The sequence below is a fragment of the Impatiens glandulifera genome, chromosome 8, assembly GCF_907164915.1.
Source record: "Impatiens glandulifera chromosome 8, dImpGla2.1, whole genome shotgun sequence".
Lineage (NCBI taxonomy): Eukaryota > Viridiplantae > Streptophyta > Magnoliopsida > Ericales > Balsaminaceae > Impatiens > Impatiens glandulifera.
In genome coordinates, this window is record NC_061869.1 from 5,532,177 (window position 1) to 5,552,014 (window position 19,838).

At 25.5% G+C, this 19,838-nt stretch overlaps 2 protein-coding genes across 2 annotated transcripts; both read left to right on the plus strand.

Moving 5' to 3' along the window:
- Positions 1 to 13,232: 13,232 nt before the first annotated feature.
- On the plus strand, positions 13,233 to 14,756 carry LOC124912677. The gene is made up of 6 exons (XM_047453327.1): positions 13,233 to 13,279; positions 13,380 to 13,497; positions 13,590 to 13,759; positions 13,840 to 14,131; positions 14,229 to 14,395; positions 14,469 to 14,756. Exons 1-6 carry the CDS (start codon positions 13,237 to 13,239, stop codon positions 14,654 to 14,656), a joined length of 978 nt encoding a protein of 325 aa, XP_047309283.1. The 5' UTR covers positions 13,233 to 13,236; the 3' UTR covers positions 14,657 to 14,756.
- A 1,975-nt stretch (positions 14,757 to 16,731) lies between these two features.
- On the plus strand, positions 16,732 to 18,207 carry LOC124912773. Its single transcript, XM_047453421.1, has 6 exons — positions 16,732 to 16,774; positions 16,868 to 16,985; positions 17,120 to 17,289; positions 17,413 to 17,704; positions 17,789 to 17,955; positions 18,053 to 18,207. Exons 1-6 carry the CDS (start codon positions 16,732 to 16,734, stop codon positions 18,205 to 18,207), a joined length of 945 nt encoding a protein of 314 aa, XP_047309377.1.
- The last annotated feature ends 1,631 nt before the right edge of the window (positions 18,208 to 19,838 follow it).

A 19,838-nucleotide genomic window follows, 5' to 3' on the forward strand; every position in this document is an offset into this window, starting at 1 on the left:
TTTACTTGGACTAGGGCAGCCCCAATTTTCGGGGCAGTTACTGAGTAAAGTTTACAAATGATCATACATCATATAATTTGTTTGAACTCTTCACCTATAGTCATTGAGCTTATAAATATGAAAACTAACCAAGTTAAGTTAAGTTAATTTTAAGCTATATTAATATATATTATTTTAAATTTTTGTTAGAAAAAAAAAGTTCCTCAAGTTCATTTCATTTGAAAGAAAAGAGAAATACCAATCAATTTTTTTTAACAAAGTTTATTTTATTAAAAATACTAATTATGTATTAAAAGGAAAGGTTATATATTAGTTTTATCCATGACCTTGGACTAAAGTCAAATTGATCTTTCCTTAATGGAAGACTATATCTTGGGATAAAAAATAAGTCCACACATGACACAACCCCTATGTTACAAGTGTGAGTAGTTATTTAAAAATATTAACTTTTCAGTAATTTATTTAAGATTTTATAAAATATATTTTTTTATAATTAAATAATTTGTTGATTTATTTAATTTATAAACTATTTTAAAATAAAATATTTATAATATGTTATTTTTTAAATATATATATTATTTTATAACTTTTTACATTACTTTATTAAATAATTAAAGTCTTATTTTAAATAATGTATTTTTAAAATAATATATATTGATTAAAATCTTTAAAATAATATATATAAATTTATTAAAAAGGTAAAAATATAATCTGATTATAAATATTATATTTCAAGTTATTTCACTTATAAATTTAATAGATTATTGAATTATTTAAAGGTACATAATTAGATTATAAATTGATTAAATGGTTTTGTTGCATTAATATTTAAATTTATTATTTTATAACTTTTTACATTACTTTATTAAATAATTAAAGTCTTATTTTAAATAATGTATTTTTAAAATAATATATATTGATTAAAATCTTTAAAATAATATATATAAATTTATTAAAAAGGTAAAAATATAATCTGATTATAAATATTATATTTCAAGTTATTTCACTTATAAATTTAATAGATTATTGAATTATTTAAAGGTACATAATTAGATTATAAATTGATTAAATGGTTTTGTTGCATTAATATTTAAATTATTATTTGTGGTTAGGATAAGTATGTATTGGGTTAATTCAAACTTCAATCCAAATTCAAAATATTAATTTTGTATGGATACTCAAATTAAAGAATAAAAATAATCATCTTTCAACTCTATTATATATTCTCTTAATATTTACTGTGTTAATTTCATGTTAATTTCCATTACAATAAAATTATAAAATTTTAAATTCATTAATAATATATTTATTAATTATAATCTAGTTATACTAATCTATCACTATTATTTTAAAATTTTTTAATGAATTAATTTGTTTTTAAAAATTAATAGAGTTTATTATATTTATACTTTATTTAGTATTATTAATTTAAATATTATTTAAATAATTTATATTAATCTCATAAGTTTAATTTTTTCAATTAATTTAATAATTAAAATAATTTAAAACAAATTAAAATTATATTAAACAGATCAATAAATGTATAATAATGTCAAAAATATATTAGATTGAGTAAAAAACAAATTAATTAAGCAGATCAAAAATATTAAATGTGTCAAAAATGTATTAAACTGGGTAAAACGTGTTAATCATGTCAAAAATGTGTTAAACGTGCTAAAATAAGTTGAACGTCTAAAATATATTTAACGCGTTAAACGTACCAAAAACGTGTTTTGTATGTGTCAAATGTGTCATAAATGTATTAAGTATGTTAAAAATATTTTAAACGTGTCAAAAATGTGTTAAACATGTCAAAAACGTATTAAACATGTCAAAACGTCTTAAAAATGTGTTAAAACGTGTTAAAAATGTGTTAAATTTGCCAAAAACGTGTGAAAATGTGTTAAATGTATTAAAATGTCAAAAACGTGTTAAACATACCAAAATTTGTTAAATGTCAAAAACGTGTTAAAAATGCAAAAATGTGTAAAAAACGTATGAAATGAATTAAAACTAGTTACATATTTATTAAAACTAAAAACGTATTAAAATAATCAAAATATGTTAAACGAATCAAATATTAGTTACCCGAGTTAAAAACGTGTTAAATAAGTTAAAAACGTATTAAATTAGGTAAAACAAATTAAATAATTATTAAACGGATCAAAATGTGTTAAATAGAACAAAAATATATTAAATATTCAACTAATAAAAACATAATAAATGTGTTATAAACTAAATTTTAGATTTAGTTTGAGTTATTCCATTCATATCCAACTTAACTTATACAAAATTAATATAACTAGCATTTAGCCCGTGCATTTGCACGATTAATAATATAAAAAATCGTGCAAAAAAATTACAGATAATATTTTTAATTTTATTTTTAACCGTTTTAAGTTTATGGGTGGGTCAACCCACAATCCGACCCAAGTATCCATTTACTCAACATCATTATATATATATATATATATATATATATTAGTTAGTTAAAAAATTGAATTTATATTAATGTTAAAACGTCCCGCGTTCATCAAATTTGGTATTGAATTTAAAATATAAAGTCTTAATAGTTTAGTTGGTAAAAGGTTGTACTTGTTTTTGTTATTTTGCAAGTTCGAAACATACCTCTAGCAATTTTTATTTTATTTTTAACCGTTTTAAATTTAAGGCGGGTCAACCCACAATCCGACCCAAATATCCAAATTAACCACAATTCTCGACCCGACAATTCGGACACTTTAAAAATTAAGCATCATTATATATATATTAGTTAGTTAAAAAGTTAAACTTATATTAATGTTAAAACGTCCCGTATTTATCAAATTTGGTGTTGAATTTAAAATATAAAGTTTTTGTAGCCTAGTTGGTTAAAGAGTTATACTTGTTTTGTTAGGTTGCAAGTTCGAAACATATCTCTAGCATTTTTAATTTTATTTTTAACCGTTTTAAATTTAAATGCGGGTCAACCCACAATCCGACCCAAGTATCCAAATTAACCACAGCTCTCGACCCGACAATCCGAACACTTTAAAAATTAAGCATCAGTATATATATATATAGATTAATTAATATGGGTGAAATAATATTTAAGCATTATTATTTTTCGAAATTATTCTCTCCCCAATATCGAGGTATGAGCTTATTCCATTAAAAATATACATTTATTATTATTATTATTTGAGTAAACACCTTTATCACTCTATTATTTAATTTTTAAAAGAAATAATTTATTTTAAATTTGTATATAATAATATGTTAAAAAAAAAATTATACATTATTTAAGTACTAAGATAAAGTATTTATAAATAGAAAGATATATCATTTAACATATATATTTACTACTGTCAGAATATATATTTGTCATTTCCAATACTTTTGACTCATTATTTTTCATTTCAACGCCAAATGTTAATTTCTTAATTTCTTTTGAGAATTGGATTATGGCCTAAGGTTTAAGAATTTCTTTTTGTGATTTTTATATAATTGTTTTTTAATTTTTTTTTCTAAATGATCAGGAAAAAAACAAAAACTTATTTGTTAATGTTAAATAAACGGCTCATTAATCATCGAATAGAAAGCCTATCACAATAAATAAAATACAAAGCAAACTCTTTTATGCATATAATTAGAAATGTTAAGTGGAGAATGAAAAATAATGATTATTTAAGATAGATTAACAAACAGGGACCGAAAAATATGAACCGATGAAAGATTGATAAGCTTACTTAGCATAAAAATATACATTATTATATTTGATAAATATAAAGAGAATAATTTTTTTTAATTAATTTTTAAATATATATTTTTTAACCTTAATAATTAATTCATACATCTATTTATATATTTTTGAAATGAATAATAATTGGAGATTGAATAAATCAAATTAACAATATATATATATATATATATTAAAAAAAGTAAAAAAAATATAATAATATGTTAACAAAAAAAATATCATATATTAGTTAATCACAAAGATAAAGTAATTACAAATAGAAAGATATATCATTTCCAATATAATGTACTACATGTCAGAATATATATTTATCATTTTCAATACAATGTAATGTCAGAATATATATTTATCATTTCCAATACTTTTGAACTCATTCTTTTGCATTTCCAACACCATGAGTTAATTTTTTGTTGAGAATTGGATTACGCCAAGGTTTTAGAATTTCGTTTTGTGTTTTCTAAATAATTATTATTAGTATTTTTCTTTTGTATTATTCTCTTAAAATTGTTGTTTTTTTTTGTTGACAGTCTCTAACTGATTATTGGTAATATAATTATAGAGGAATCAACATAATTTGTTACAAGTTCAACATAAAAAAAAATAAAACAATTTCATGTTCGTGCCAAAATGATAAAAAAATAAATTAATGTCATAAAAGTTGGTTGTTGTATTATTAGATATGGTTGTTTATCATATAGTTTTTCTTAAAATTATTTCAAAATGACATGGCAAAAATAAATATATGTGTTCAAAAGTTGAATTAACAGTTCAATTTTTATTTAAAATTTGAAATTGGGTTGTTTTCACTCTATATAGCTAGAACTTTGAGTTGTGGCAAATAGGAATCAAACTATCAAATTTTAATAATTTAAGTCTTTTTTAAATGGAAAAAATGTCCTTCAAATTATTTTAATATATTATTTTTGTTTTTTTAGTTAATTTGTTATGTTTCTAAATAAAATATATTAAAAAACGTTTTAAATTAATTTAGAAAATATAAATATAATTTAAAAAAAATATAAATATAATTTTTTAGATTCATGCCTTCTAATTAAAAAAAGAAAAAAAAAATTGCTCTCCCAATTTTAGAAACGTTCTAAATTAATTAACCGATAGAAAATGAAAATATTATGTTAAATTACCGGATAGATTAATTTGTTTGTAAAAAAAACATAAGACTAAAAATTGTAATAAATAAAACCCAGTTGAAACAATTCAAATTTCAAATCAATCATATTTATTGAGCCTTAAATAAACTTAAAGAACCTTTTTTTTAAAAGATAAAGATATTTCTTTAATTATCTAATAGTTTTATGAGTTTAAAAGTTACTTAAAACCTTAAGTATTAATCTTATTTAAAATCATAACTCAAAATCATATTTAAACTTCTCATTTTTTATTCTTGCTTCTTGTTTTTTTTGTGTTTTTGTTTGTTTGGTATTTTTTTACTACTTTTCACATGAATTTAGATGAAATTCATTAACAAAAAAGAAAAGAAAATCAGAACATTTATTGAAAAAGTATTGACTAAGACCAAATGTACGTGTTATCATTTCGACTTTAGTACCGTGCTAGGTTTATTAAAAGAACAACCCTAGTTTCAAAAAACAGAAAAAATGAATGAGCCTTGAAAATATAAAAACATTTATGACTTATTCCATTGTAAGGGCTTGTTTGATTAATAGGTTATTGGGATAAACTAAGTTTTTATTTCAAAACTTAACAATTATATCGTCAATCTAATTAATTTATTTTTCTATTAAAATATTAAAATTATATCTTACTTTATTTTAATATAAATTAATTATTAAATAAAAATCTTGAGGAATAAAAGTTAATTTAATAAAAAAAATAATTATTTTATAATTTTAATCAACCAATATTTTTTTTGATAAAGGGTAATTTGATAAAATTAAAAAGAAAATTAAACAAATTTCATTGTTACTTACAATGGTCTGATTCCTTCTACGATATAAACAAAATTACTTACAAAAATATGTGTTCATTAGATTTTGGGTTCGAGCCTATGGACAATAAATTTTACGTCTGCTTAAATATTAAGTATGTTTGCAGGCGATGCGTTTAAACCGCAAAAATTAATCGCACTATAAAAAATAAACAAAAACAGCTTTCTAAAAAAAAATATTTATTTTAATTAACTGGAAACATTGAAAGGTGATAATTAGTGCATTTCACCCAAGATTGAAAATGTTATTAATTGTTTTAATAAAAATTAATCAAAACATAATTGTTTTTTTGATCAAAGTTCAACCTGCCTTAAAATAAAGTCTAGACTAAAAGAACAAATGTCTTATATTTTGACTTTGGGAGGGTGTTAGGTTAATTAAAAAACAAACCCTAGTTTCAAAAATAAAATTGAATGAGCCTTGAAAATATAAAAAGAACATTTATGGCCCTAAATATGTCCTTGGGACTATTCAATTTATATTCCCTTTAAATAGTTGTCTGTCTGTGTGTTTGTCTTCAATGATCATTAATTATTATATCTTTTCAGCTTCCCAAATGTGTTGAATTTTCCTTCAATCCGTTTATTGTCTCTTCGACTACATATATACATGCATCCTTTAAGAACCCTAACTATATATATATATATATATAAGTCTCCCATTCTTATTGGTATATGATCTAATCAAATATGGGTCAAGGTTCAAGGACTCTTCTTTATGTTTTGAAGGTCAGCATCTCTTTTTACATTAATCTTGATGAATTCATATTCAATACATGTTCTATCAGGAAGAGATGATCCACCATTGCATTACACGCTTAAAATCAATTCATTCTCAGAGATGGCCAAATTTTCAATAGATAAATTCACTTCCGATCAATTTCAAGTTGGGAAATACAAATGGTTATTACTTAATTAACCCTACTAGATTATTGTTTATTTAATTAATTATCAAAGTCATATATACTTATCTTTCATATTTGTCCATTCACAGGAAATTGATCATTTATCCTGTTGGAAATGTGGTTAAAGATCATATTTCTATGTATATTGAAGTCGCACATTCTTCTATCCCCATTAGCTGGGAATTGAGAGCAATTATCAACTTCTTTGTGTTGGATCAATCTCGCTTTAAATATTATTCAATCCCAGGTAAAAAAACTAATGATTTCAATTTCATTCAATGTGTAATGTTAACTCTCATGATATGATTGATGCAGATTCTAGTGTTGTTTCATTTAATTCGTCAAAAAGGAGTTGGGGAATATCAAAATTTATTGATCTTCATACTTTTAAAGATCCTTCAAATGGATACCTAATGGAAGATGCATGTGAATTTGGTGTCGAAATTTTGATCAAGAAACAATCTAGCAAGGTCCAAGTAATTTCTTTACCAGTTAATCCTCTACTCCATCATAGTTGGAAGACAGATGCATATTATTGTGGTGGGCGTGGTTGCCTTGAATCCGGACTATTCACCTGTGGAGGTTTTCAATGGTTCGCATATTTTTTTTACTAAATTATTTTTAAACTATTGAAGAAGATTCGATAAATGATGTTATATTTTATTTCCGTAGGAATATTCGTGAATTTAAAGGAAATGCCAATTACAATGGGAAAAACATTTCGGCTTATCTAGATCTGGAGGAATACTCAAATCTTAGGCCAAACAGTAAAATTTGTGTCCATTTTAAGCTTTTCTGCTCTAAAGGGTCGACACGTAAAGAATTTAAAGGTGCCATTCAATTTATTGCAGTTATTTGAAAACTTAGTTTCGAGAATATACTAAATTCTTATTATGTATATATATGCAGAGGTATATTACTTTTCTGAATCAAATCTAGTTTGTGGTGGCGAGATGATTTCTCTAGATTTTTTTGAAGTTGGAGGACCTACAATGCTTTACCAAGTAGATGTTACATTTATGGGTGTGTTGTCTACAATATAATGTTTTATTTAAATTAGTGTTTGGTTAGTGGTTTTTTACTTTTGTTTCTCTAACTTTCAATGGTTTTATTTTAGTTTTTGTTCTACATATTTTGGCAATAATTTGATGTTTTTGTTTGATGAATTGATTTGGTTAATTTTAGCTTATGTCAATTTATATATCCCTTCAATTTATATTTGTCTTATTGAAATACATCTTACAATTATATATTTATTACTTTATGGGTTCATGTCTTTTCTTTGAAAGTTTGAAAGATGTTTTTTTATTATAAAAAACAGTTAATAAGACATCAAATTCAATTATCTTCATATCAAATAAAGATCTTTGAGTTTCAAGGGCTCTTCTAATATGAGAGCTCATGGAAGAAAGTCAAGGAAATCCTCATGCAACATTATTCTTTTTTATCATACCAATTGTTGTGAATAATAGAAACCAACTATATATATATATATATATATATTTATGATGAATCCTTTTTAGCTCTATGAAGGAAGTATTCTATCTTTGGAATTTCTATTTAACCTATAAAAAGAATAACCAAAGTAAGAATGATGAGATAGGAACATATCCTAAAAATTAAGAATACTTTTTTCTTATTAATAAGAAATGATAAGCTTTGGAAGAGCAAATGTTAGGATGAGTAATATTTATTTATCTAATTTTTTTTAAACACCATATCACTCTATCGCTCTATTTTTTTTTAAAAGAAATAAAATTATTTTAAATTTGTATCTAATACTATATTTATTTGTTAACAACAAAAAAAAAATATATATATATATATATATATGTATATTAATTAAGTACAAGCATAAAATAACATAGGATAGGGAGAATTTCAAATAATCTGCCTCACTAAAAATATAGATAGTTTTTTAATTTCTTAGGTTTTTGAGGAAAGGATTTTTTTGAGTTTTATTTAGATTTTATCTAAAAAAAATTATTATTATTTTTTTTTGATAAAAAGTAAGAAAAAATTGGTTTTTAAAATTTGTAGACTAATTTGTCTTTTGACTTTAGAGGATATGATGTGAGAATGATAGTTTAGAGAGAAAAAAATAAAATTAGAGGATAGTTTTGGTATTTAAATGATAAAATTATTTAATTTGATGGTTGATTATATGTTTGAGGTTTATGATAAAAATTGAGTTTTATCAAAAAAAAAAAAAAAAAAAAAAAAAAAAAAAAATTCATTTATTTTATTTTCTTTTGAGAGTTGGATTATGGTATAAGGTTTAAGAATTTCTTTTTGTATGATTTTCTAAAAAAAAATGTATATTTATTTTATTTATTTATTTTTATAATGTTTTTATTTCATTATAGAGCTAGTGATAAATATTCACCCTTACAAACCAAATACGTCATAATTTATCACAAATTAAACATGAAAACAATTTCAAATTCACACCAAAAAGATAAAAATGAGTTTATCCAATAGTGTTTTTCTGAGAAAAAAATATTAAATGACTTGGTAAAAAACAAAACTTATTGTTTGTGTGTTACAATAAATAAACACAAGGAATAGTTTTTTTTATGGTAAAAATATTTCTTTAATGATAGGAAACTCTATCACACAATACAAAGCAAACTATGTTGATAATCAGAATGTTCGGTTGAGAACTGAACATAATAATAATGGTTATTTAAAAATCACTTAAATAACTAAATTCAGCTAACAAAATGTGCATAAATTTTTTGACTGACCTAACTTGGTAATAGGTAAGACCTGTAATTATTATTATTTTTTTGCTAATTTAATTTATTAAAATTAATCAATCACTCAAGATTATAGTAGTCTTTACATACTTTTTTTTCGGCATTGATTAGTTTTAAATTATCAAATCAGACTCACAAATTAATTACTTAAACATTATATATTTTTATTTGAATTTTTCAACACTTAACTCATTCAATATTCCACTCTGCATAATTCCCGGCTGTTACTTATTAATATTATCACGTAATTAATTAAGGCCTATAAAGCCAACTCACATGAGTTTACAAAATAAACTCTAATTTCACTTTCATTTTAGATTTTCGTGATTAATTATGAAATTATTTTACTTTTTCAAAAAAAAGAAAAAAACTTTGTTTATGCGTCCAAGGTTCAAGAACATCCGCACCAATCTCTTACAAGGTCTCCTAATTTCTCTGATCTCTAGTTAATATTCTTCGATTTTTGTTTTTTAGAAAGTAACTCTCGATAATTGTATTTGTTGATCGATTGCATAATTTTATTAGGAAGAGATGCTCATCCAGCCGACTACACGTTACAACTCGAGCGTTTCTCATACCTAGTGTTATTCTCGAGGAAGAAATACATTTCTGATAAATTTGTAGCTGGAGACTACCAATGGTAATTAAAATTTAATTAATTAGACCTCCCAATATAAATTACATAATTTTATTTACTTATTCATTATTTTTTTCACGTTGGTTATAGGAAATTACACATTTGTTTTACAGAAAAAAAAGATAAAAAAACGGATGGTTTTATTTCCATTTATATCGAGCTCGTTGATACTTTGTCCTTCCCGTCTGGTTGGAAAGTAGAGGCTGTTATCAAACTCTTTGTGTTTGATCAAATTGCTGAAAAATATTATACTATCCCAGGTAATTAATTAAACTTAATTATGCACTTTTTTTTCACTATTGTAAAAAAATAATTTCAAACAATGAAAACAATAGCGAAGAATTAGTGACGGTTCCAACTACCGTCTCTATTGTCCATTAGACAGTAATTTAAGCATTAGCGACGCTCTACATACACATATTTCAATATTTAGCGACGGATAATTCGACCGTCGCTCTTGACTCCTTTTGTACTGGTGAGTTCATTGATTCGGTTTAATTTGTGAATTGATTGATGCGTGCAGAATGTGAAATAGTGCGGTTTTATACGTTACAAAGACAATGGGGTATCTCAAGATTCATTGACTTGAAGAATTTTAATGATTCATCAAATGGATATCTAATTGACGACAAGTGTGTGTTCGGTGCTGAGGTTTCGATTATAAGACAATCGCGTAAAATGGAGGTGTTATCTCTAAGATTTGGAATGGTGTGTAATTCTAAAAGGCATATCCTTAGTTTTACGATCGATAAATCTTTGGCTAGTAATTCGCTCGAGTATAGTGATTCGGATCCATTTACTTGTGGAGATTATCAATGGTTGTTTTTTCGATTCTCAATAATTTCTTTTGTTATTTATATATGCATATATATCAATGATTTAATGAAAATGCATGTTATATTTTGGTAGGCGGATTCGACTTTATCCCAATGGCTATGGGGAAGGCAAAGGGAATAGCATTTCGGTTTCTTTATGTTTGGAGGAGTCAACTCTTCCATTGGGTATCAAAGTCTACGTTCAATACTATTTTTGTCTCACAAATAAGGACAAGTCTAAATCATCTACATTTGAAGGTAAGTATGTTTCTAATTGTCAAAAGTATTGTGCGCAATTGTTTAGTAATGGAATATATATTAATAATTTTGTTTGTATATATGCATGCAGAGTATCATCATTTTGATGCCTCTCGTCTAATTCGAGGATCTTCGAAGTTCTTGTCTCTTGCTAAGCTATACGACCCAAACTCCTATTTTTTAGTAAATAATATTATTCGTATAGAAGCTTCCGTGAACATTGTAGGCGAGGTTACCCCAACATGATTGTAATTGGTGTTTGTCATAATCAAGGTGATTCCATTATTAGATTTTATGGTAAAAGAAAACCTTTAATTTTGTCTTTTTTTTCACTTGTTCACAATTGATTAATTGAGTTTTTTGCGTAGCAACTTATGATGTTTTGTGTGTAAGATTTATATAACAATTAACACATAAAGTTCATTTCATATTTTGATATAATGAATTCTTTGTGTTATATCATGATGAGCTAGCTTATGTACATATATTTGAACAAGATAAAATAAAAATATCTCGGATAAATAGTTGTATTTTGAATAGAATTTATAAAAATAATCATATAATGCAATTGATATAATTATAAATTTGTTTAATTGATGAAATAAACCTGCAGTTAAAAAGCGTCGCTAAATACAATCAATGCTAAAAAGCGTCGCTAAAATACAATCAATGCTAAAATGTGTCGGTAGATACTTAATACTTCGCTATATAAACGACGGAAAACCCAACAATAGATTTAGAGCCGCTAAAAGATTAATTTATTGACCAGGAATGTCCCGGTTTTTTAGCAGGTAAAATAGTTTTTGTTGTAGTTAGTTTCCCCTCCCAACTCTTACAAGGTATTTTCTTCTCTAGATAGATCTCATAATTTTATCGATTTTTTAATAAGAAGAATAGCATTTCGGCATTTCTATATTTAGTTAAGTTGAATCTTTCCTCGGAGACTTAAGTATTTGTTAATTTGGCCAAGGAAATATTGATAAGCCCGGTATCATTAAATATGTTTTTTTTTTTTTAACATACTAAGGCCTTCTTCGTTATGAGTTTATTATAATAAACCCACATTATTGAAATAATATTGAGCAATGTTGGTTTTGAGAGATGTATTTCAATAAAAAAGACTACATGGAGAAATAATGTTTGATTTTGATTAAACTTTTATAAATAAAAATACAACCGAACAAACTATGTTAAACAAACAAAAAAAAGAAAGTATTTTCAGACCTAATCTTTATAAAAAAAATATAGAATTTCTTTATTTTAAATAGTCATCAATGAGACAATGAAACAAAAATATTTATCATATAGGCCAGACCACAAAGTTGGTCATTTTTCTTTTAAAAAATAAAGTTGGTCTATTAAAAATTAAAAGAAACTGTTGCTTTGTTTGTTCAAATAAAACGAATATAGTAAAGCACAAGTAAAGAAATATTCAAAAGTTATTTTGTGTCTTTTCTCAAAGTACAAGGACTATTTGTTCATCAAAGAATATAATTATTTTAATTGTTAATACAATAGTATACAAAATATAATATGCAATTTAAGTATTTAACAATCTTTACCATCTTTACATTCCACAATAAAATTTATAGTTCGAATCAGATGTAAATTAATTTTAAAAAAAGTACACAAATTTATATGTTAAGAAAACGTCTAAATATCATATAATTAATCGTTATATATTGGTAGAGACTTAAAGATAATATGTTTCAGATATATTTATGCAAAATATAATTTGATTCGGTTTAAAAACGTGAATAAATCGCGATCGCATACTTGAGCATTTAACAAATAAACTAAATAATCTGAAACAAATAAAAAAATATAAGTTGAAGCGATTAAACGTAACAAACATATCCCACGTGAATAATTTGAATAAGTTAAATATTATGAAATGTATTTAATTAATAAAGTGTAAATAATAAACTGAATGAATAACCAAAAGCTTTGGAGGAAACTTTTCATCCAATCAACATTTGTTTAATCAAAGAGAATAAGATTTGAAAAAAAGCAACAAACATCATTTATGCCCCCTAATTAAAAGAATATTTCTCATTCTTGGCCGATACTTTTCTTTCCATTCACTTATGCCCCTAATATAAACAATATAAATTGATGGTCAATCTATGATATATTATTGCATAAAGACTTAAAATTATGGGTCTCAGATTCAAGGATTTCCCCTCCATACTCTTACAAGGTCTACTTTAATAACTAATTCTCTAGATCTGATCATTATAGATGTTTAATTTTTGAAATTTGTCATATTTTTTTGTTGATGTTTCTCATAATTAAATCAGGAAGAGATGCTCAGACGATGCATTACACGCTCAAAATGGTGTCATTCTCACGCATCGCTAAATCCCCGTCAATACTTAAATACACTTCGGTTAATTTTAAAGTTGAAGATTACTCATGGTTAACTTCATTTTATATAAAAGTTTATCAAAAACTATATAAATGAAAGTCATTTAAGTTAGTTTCATGTTAACGTATTCTCAAATTTATAGGAGATTGCATATTTATCCTAATGGGAACAAGAAGAAAGAAGGGGAGGGTCATATTTCCATATATATAGAGTTAATGGATACTTCATCCCTTCCCATTGGTTGGAGAGTAACAGCTCTTGTCAATTTATTTGTGTTTGATCAAATCCGTGATAAATATTATACTGTCCCAGGTAAAATCGAAAATAGTTGATTACAAACTAAACATCTTTGTTGAATTGATTTGAGTAATTGATCAATTCATTACATACAGATTATTCGGGAGTGCGCTTTTCTGCTTTAAAACTGAAATGGGGTATCCCGAGATTCGTTGAACTAGAAGTCTTTAATGATTCTTCGAACGGATATTTGGTGGACGATGAATGTGTGTTTGGTGCCGAGGTTTTCATAATTAAACAACCCACCAACAAGGTTAATGTGTTGTCTTTATCGGGTGAAGGAGCTAATCATTTGACCCGTACCTACGTTTGGAAAATCAGATCTTTATCTAGTCTCTCCCTCGAGAAGTATGACTCGGACAAATTCTCTTGTGGAGATTTTAAATGGTTAAGATATTGTTACATTTGTTCTAATTAACTATATATATATATATATCATTAGGTTATAAATTAATTTTTATGTTTGTATATTGTAATTACATAGGTGGATCATGCTCTATCCTAAAGGAATTGGTGAAGGCAAAGGAAATAGCATTTCGGTTTATCTATGTTTGGATAAATTGACTCTTCCATTGGATACTAAAATCTTTGTTAATTTTATTATTCGTCTCGGAAACATTGATAAGCCAGATATCATTAAATCCGAAATAGGTATGTTTTGTTGCTGTAACATGTTTTATTGATCATTTCTAAAAGAAAATAATTAATTTGTTTATGCATACAGATATAAATCAACACTTTGATGCCTCATCTCTAAATTGGGGATTCAGGAAGTCATTCGCTGAACTTACAGACGCGAAAAATAAATTCTCGATGGATGAGGCTTGCGTTATTCAAGCTGAGGTTACAATTGTAGGCGTGGTTACTACGAAACAATATTTTTATAATACATTTAACAAATCCATGACTTGAGGACATGAACTATAGGTCTCAACGCATATATATATACTATATGTTGTTTTTCTTTCTTTGATGTTTGTGATAACTTTTATTTAAAATCTGTTGATTGTTATCCAATGTTTTTAATTCATTATCCAGTTATTTTCTAAGATTTTTTGTTTGAATCCCGCGAAAAACACAACCATACAAACGTTTTTCTTTTTGTTAATAACCAATGTAAGAGTGCGATATTTGTACCCAATTACAACTTTAAATTTTGGATGACCTTCAATAATACCCATGAACAGGTTTTGAACATTTTCTTCCTACAAACAAACATATGATCTCATACTCATCACAATGAGACACAATGAAGGTATATACTAAATATTTATATAGTCAAATTAGCGGTTAGTTAAGTATGTACATCGGAATGAACTATCAAACTGTTGAAATCAATTTGAGAAAGTTGGTCGGTTGTTTGGTTATTTCGACCTATTTTATTTATTTGTAAAAAAATAATTGCTAAATAATACTACTATATCTAAAATTTGATTTAAAAAACAAAGGACACTAATAATAAACTAGCATTTAGCCCGTGCATTTGCACGAGTAATAATATAAAAAACCGTGAAAAAAATTACGGATAACATTTTTAATTTTATTTTTAACCGTTTTAAATTTATGGGTGGGTCAACCCACAATCCGACCCAAGTATCCATTTATTCAACATCATTATATATTAGTTAGTTAAAAAGTTAAACTTATATTAATATTAAAACGTGCCGCGTTTATCAAATTTGGTGTTGAATTTAAAATATAAAGTCTTTGTAGCCTAGTTGGTTAAAGAGTTATACTTGTTTTGATAGGTTGCAAGTTCGAAACATACCTCTAGCATTTTTAATTTTATTTTTAACCGTTTTAAATTTAAAAACGGGTCAACCCACAATCCGACCCAAGTATCCAAATTAACCACAACTCTCGACCCGGCAATCCGGACACTTTAAAAATTAAGCATCATTATATATATATAGATTAGTTAGTTAAAAAGTTGAACTTATATTAATATTAAAACGTCCCGCGTTTATCAAATTTGGTGTTAAATTTATGATATAAAGTCTTTGTAGCCTAGTTGGTTAAAGAGTTATACTTGTTTTGATAGGTTGCAAGTTCGAAACATACCTCTAGCATTTTTAATTTTATTTTTAACCGTTTTAAATTTAAAAACGGGTCAACCCACAATCCGACCCAAGTATCCAAATTAACCACAGCTCTCGACCCGGCAATCCGGACACTTTAAAAATTAAGCATCATTATATATATATAGATTAGTTAGTTAAAAGTTGAACTTATATTAATATTAAAACGTCCCGCGTTTATCAAATTTGGTGTTGAATTCAAAATATAAAGTCTTTGTAGCCTAGTTGGTTAAAGAGTTATACTTGTTTTGATAGGTTGCAAGTTCGAAACATACCTCTAGCATTTTTAATTTTATTTTTAACCGTTTTAAATTTAAAAACGGGTCAACCCATAATCCGACCCAAGTATCCAAATTAACCACAGCTCTCGACCCGGCAATCCGGACACTTTAAAAATTAAGCATCATTATATATATATAGATTACATATAAATTGGTTTAGCGTGTAATATATTTTTTTTTTCGAAAAATAAAAGTCCTTTACTATTTTTTTAACATTAAATACTTTCTTTTGAGTAAGTTAACTATATAATAAGAGAAATATTTGAGCATCAACTCTATGTTTTAATCGAATTACTTATATTTATAAAATTTTAACCATGATTGAAAAAAAAAAAAAGCTTAAAATTAGAAAAGGCAAGATCAAACAAGCTCTAACTCATGATCAGCCGTTTCACAATTGGATGATGAAAAGGCATAATCACCATTAAATCTTGAGAAATGAGATGGAGAATGGAGATAGCCTTGAAAAAACCCATAAAATCATTTATGTCAATAATTATTATTACAATAACTCTTAATCTTCCTCCATCTTTTTGCCTATATATATATAAATTGCTATTGCTATTTGTTTTATTATTATTGGTTGAAGACTTGCAGGGGTTTAAGTTCACTCTTTACATACTAAACTATGGGTCTTAGGTTCAAGGATTTCCCTACCAATCTCTTACAAGGTCTTTCTTGAATTCTTTAGATCTCATAACTTTATATATGTTTTCTTACAAATTGCTGATATATTTTGTTATTATTTCTCATCATTAAATCAGGAAGAGATGCTCAGTCGATGCATTACACGCTCAAAATGGTGTCCTTCTCACGCATTGCTAAATCCCCATCAATACTTAAATACACTTCGGTTAATTTTACAGTTGAAGACTACACATGGTTAGTTTATTTTTTATGAGCTAGATTATTATTATTTTTATAAAATTTATGCAATATTATATAAACGAGAGTGAATTAAGCTACTTAATATTTGAATAATACTCAAACTATTCATTGTTTTATTTGTGGTATAGGAGATTGCATATCTATCCTAATGGGAACAAGATGAAAGATGGGGAGGGTCATATTTCCATATATATTGAGTTGATGGATACTTCATCCCTCCCCACCGGTTGGACAATAACCGCTCTTGTCAATTTGTTTGTGTTTGATCAAATTCGGGGTAAATATTTTACTGTCCCAGGTACGTATAAGTTATAACATAACCCCTTATGAATAAGGATACTTAAAAAAGTTAAATTTATTACATTAATCAAGGTTCATTATCATCTTTGTCAAATTGATTTGAGTACTCAATTCACTACAGATTATTCGGCAGTGCGCTTTTCTGCTGTAAACCTGGAATGGGGTATCACGAGATTCGTTGAACTGAAAGTGTTTAATGATTCTTTGTATGGATACTTGGTGGGTGATGAATGTGTGTTTGGTGCCGAGGTTTTCATAATTAAACAACCCATCAACAAGGTTAATGTGTTGTCTTTATCGGGTGAAGGTGCTAATCATTTGACCCGTACCCACATTTGGAAAATTAGATCTTTTTCTAGTCTCTCCCTTGATTTTTATGAGTCTGACAAATTCACTTGCGGAGATTTTAAATGGTTAATATATCCTTACTTTCTTCTATTTAACTATTTATACACATACTTTTCTGTTATAAATTAATTAATTAATTTGCATGTTAGGTGGATCAAGCTCTATCCTAAGGGGAATGGTGAAGGTGCGGGGAATAGCATTTCGGCTTTTCTATGTTTGGATAAGTTTAATCTTCCCTTGGATACTAAAGTCTTTGTTAATTATACGATTGCCATCCAAAATGTGGTTAAGTCAGATCTGATTAAATCCCATATAGGTATGTATTTTGTGTGTGAACATATTAACTAACATGAACTTAAAACAAGTTATTGGAATAATTAATGATATTATGATTAATTTGTTTATTTGTGCAGGGGAGACTCACTTTGATAATTTGAATCCAGGTTGGGGGTTCCAGACGATCATTTCATTAACTAAGTTTGAAGACTTAAAAAATGAAATCTTGGTTAATGATGTTTGCGTTATTCAAGCTGATGTTACCATTGTAGGGATAGTCACTACAAAATGATTTTTTTTATATGAATTAATCTCCTAATGATCAAGGGTATGTTGGTCGTCCTTTCTTTCATTATTAATTTTTAAATGTTAATTATTCTTTTTGCTTCTTCATACGTTCAATGAGATACAAACAAAATATAGCAATTTTTACCGACGATTTGATACGCGTTGGAGGAAATAGTAAGAAATTTTGGAAGCTTAGCAAATAATACACCGGCGCAAGTTACGTTGTTATGTCAGCCTATTTTATATTTAGTGACGTTTACTGATTTAGCAGCCAATATTAAATTGTTCCGGTTATTATATAAATTTTTTTTTTTTAATATTTTCACTTTTGAAACGTGACATAGTTTTATTAATCCACGGCAATGAAAGACATTATTTTTGTCATAGAATAATAAAAAGCAATAAAAAGTTGTAAGATAACATTTACAATTACTCAAAAGATCGATTACATATAAATTGGTTTAGCGTATAAAAATAAAAGACATTTTTTATTTTTTTAATAATAAATATTTTCTTTAATTTGAGTAAGTTAACTATTAAGAGAAATATTTTTGTATCAACCCTATGTTTTAATCATATTACTTATATTTATAAAATTTTAACCATGATTGGAAAAAAACTTAAAATTAGAAAAGGCAAGATCAAACAAGCTCTCTAATTAACACATGATCAGCCGTGTCTCAATTGGATGAATTACTCAGAAATGATGAAAGCTTTAATCTCCTTAAATTTCCTTTAAATCTTTGAGAAAAAAAGATGAAGATAGCCTTGAAAAAACCCACAAAATCATTTATACCATTAATTAAAACAATATTTCTTAATCTTCATCCATATTTTTGCCTATATATATAAATTAAGATAGCCCTAAGATTAACACAAAAATTTAACCTATTTCCTGCGATTATTTGACAGGATTTTGTAATGATATGAAATACTAGTTACAATGATGCAATAAAACATGCTACTCGTTTAGTGTTTGAAGATGAACCCAATGAAAATAAGAACATAAATTAGGATTTGTATAATGTGTTCGTTTAGGGTTCCGCAGAGAAGAGAGAAAGAAAATAATGAAATGAAAAAATTTGAGTATTTATATAAAAAAAACATTCTATTTGCAAAGGAGTTATTTTTGTCAAAAAAAAAAAAAAAAAAAATTAAAGTTGTCACCAGCGTAATTAAAATTATGCATGACCACGTATGCAAATAAGACAATCTTTAGGATCATTTCGTCAAATTTCCCTATATTAATATAGTATGTTATAATTTTATTTATATTGTAAATTTATTTTTATAATTAATATAATTTTTTTAAATAAAATAATTTCTTAATTTAATTTATATTAAATTAAATTTTATAATGTAATAAAATAAATATAATTTTAAACAATTACATGGTTACATAACTTTGTTTTGAAGAATAATATATAAGTGACAATAAATAATAAACTCAAATATATGAGAGTGCACTACCAGTATATTTTATTGTCATGTAATATTTAATCCGTAATAAAAAAACAATTTATATAACCTTTCTAAAAAAGTGTAAAATTTGTATTAGACATGAATTAATATTAATTTTATATCATTATTTTTTATTTGAATGGTATGTATTATATCAATAAAAATATAGTTTTG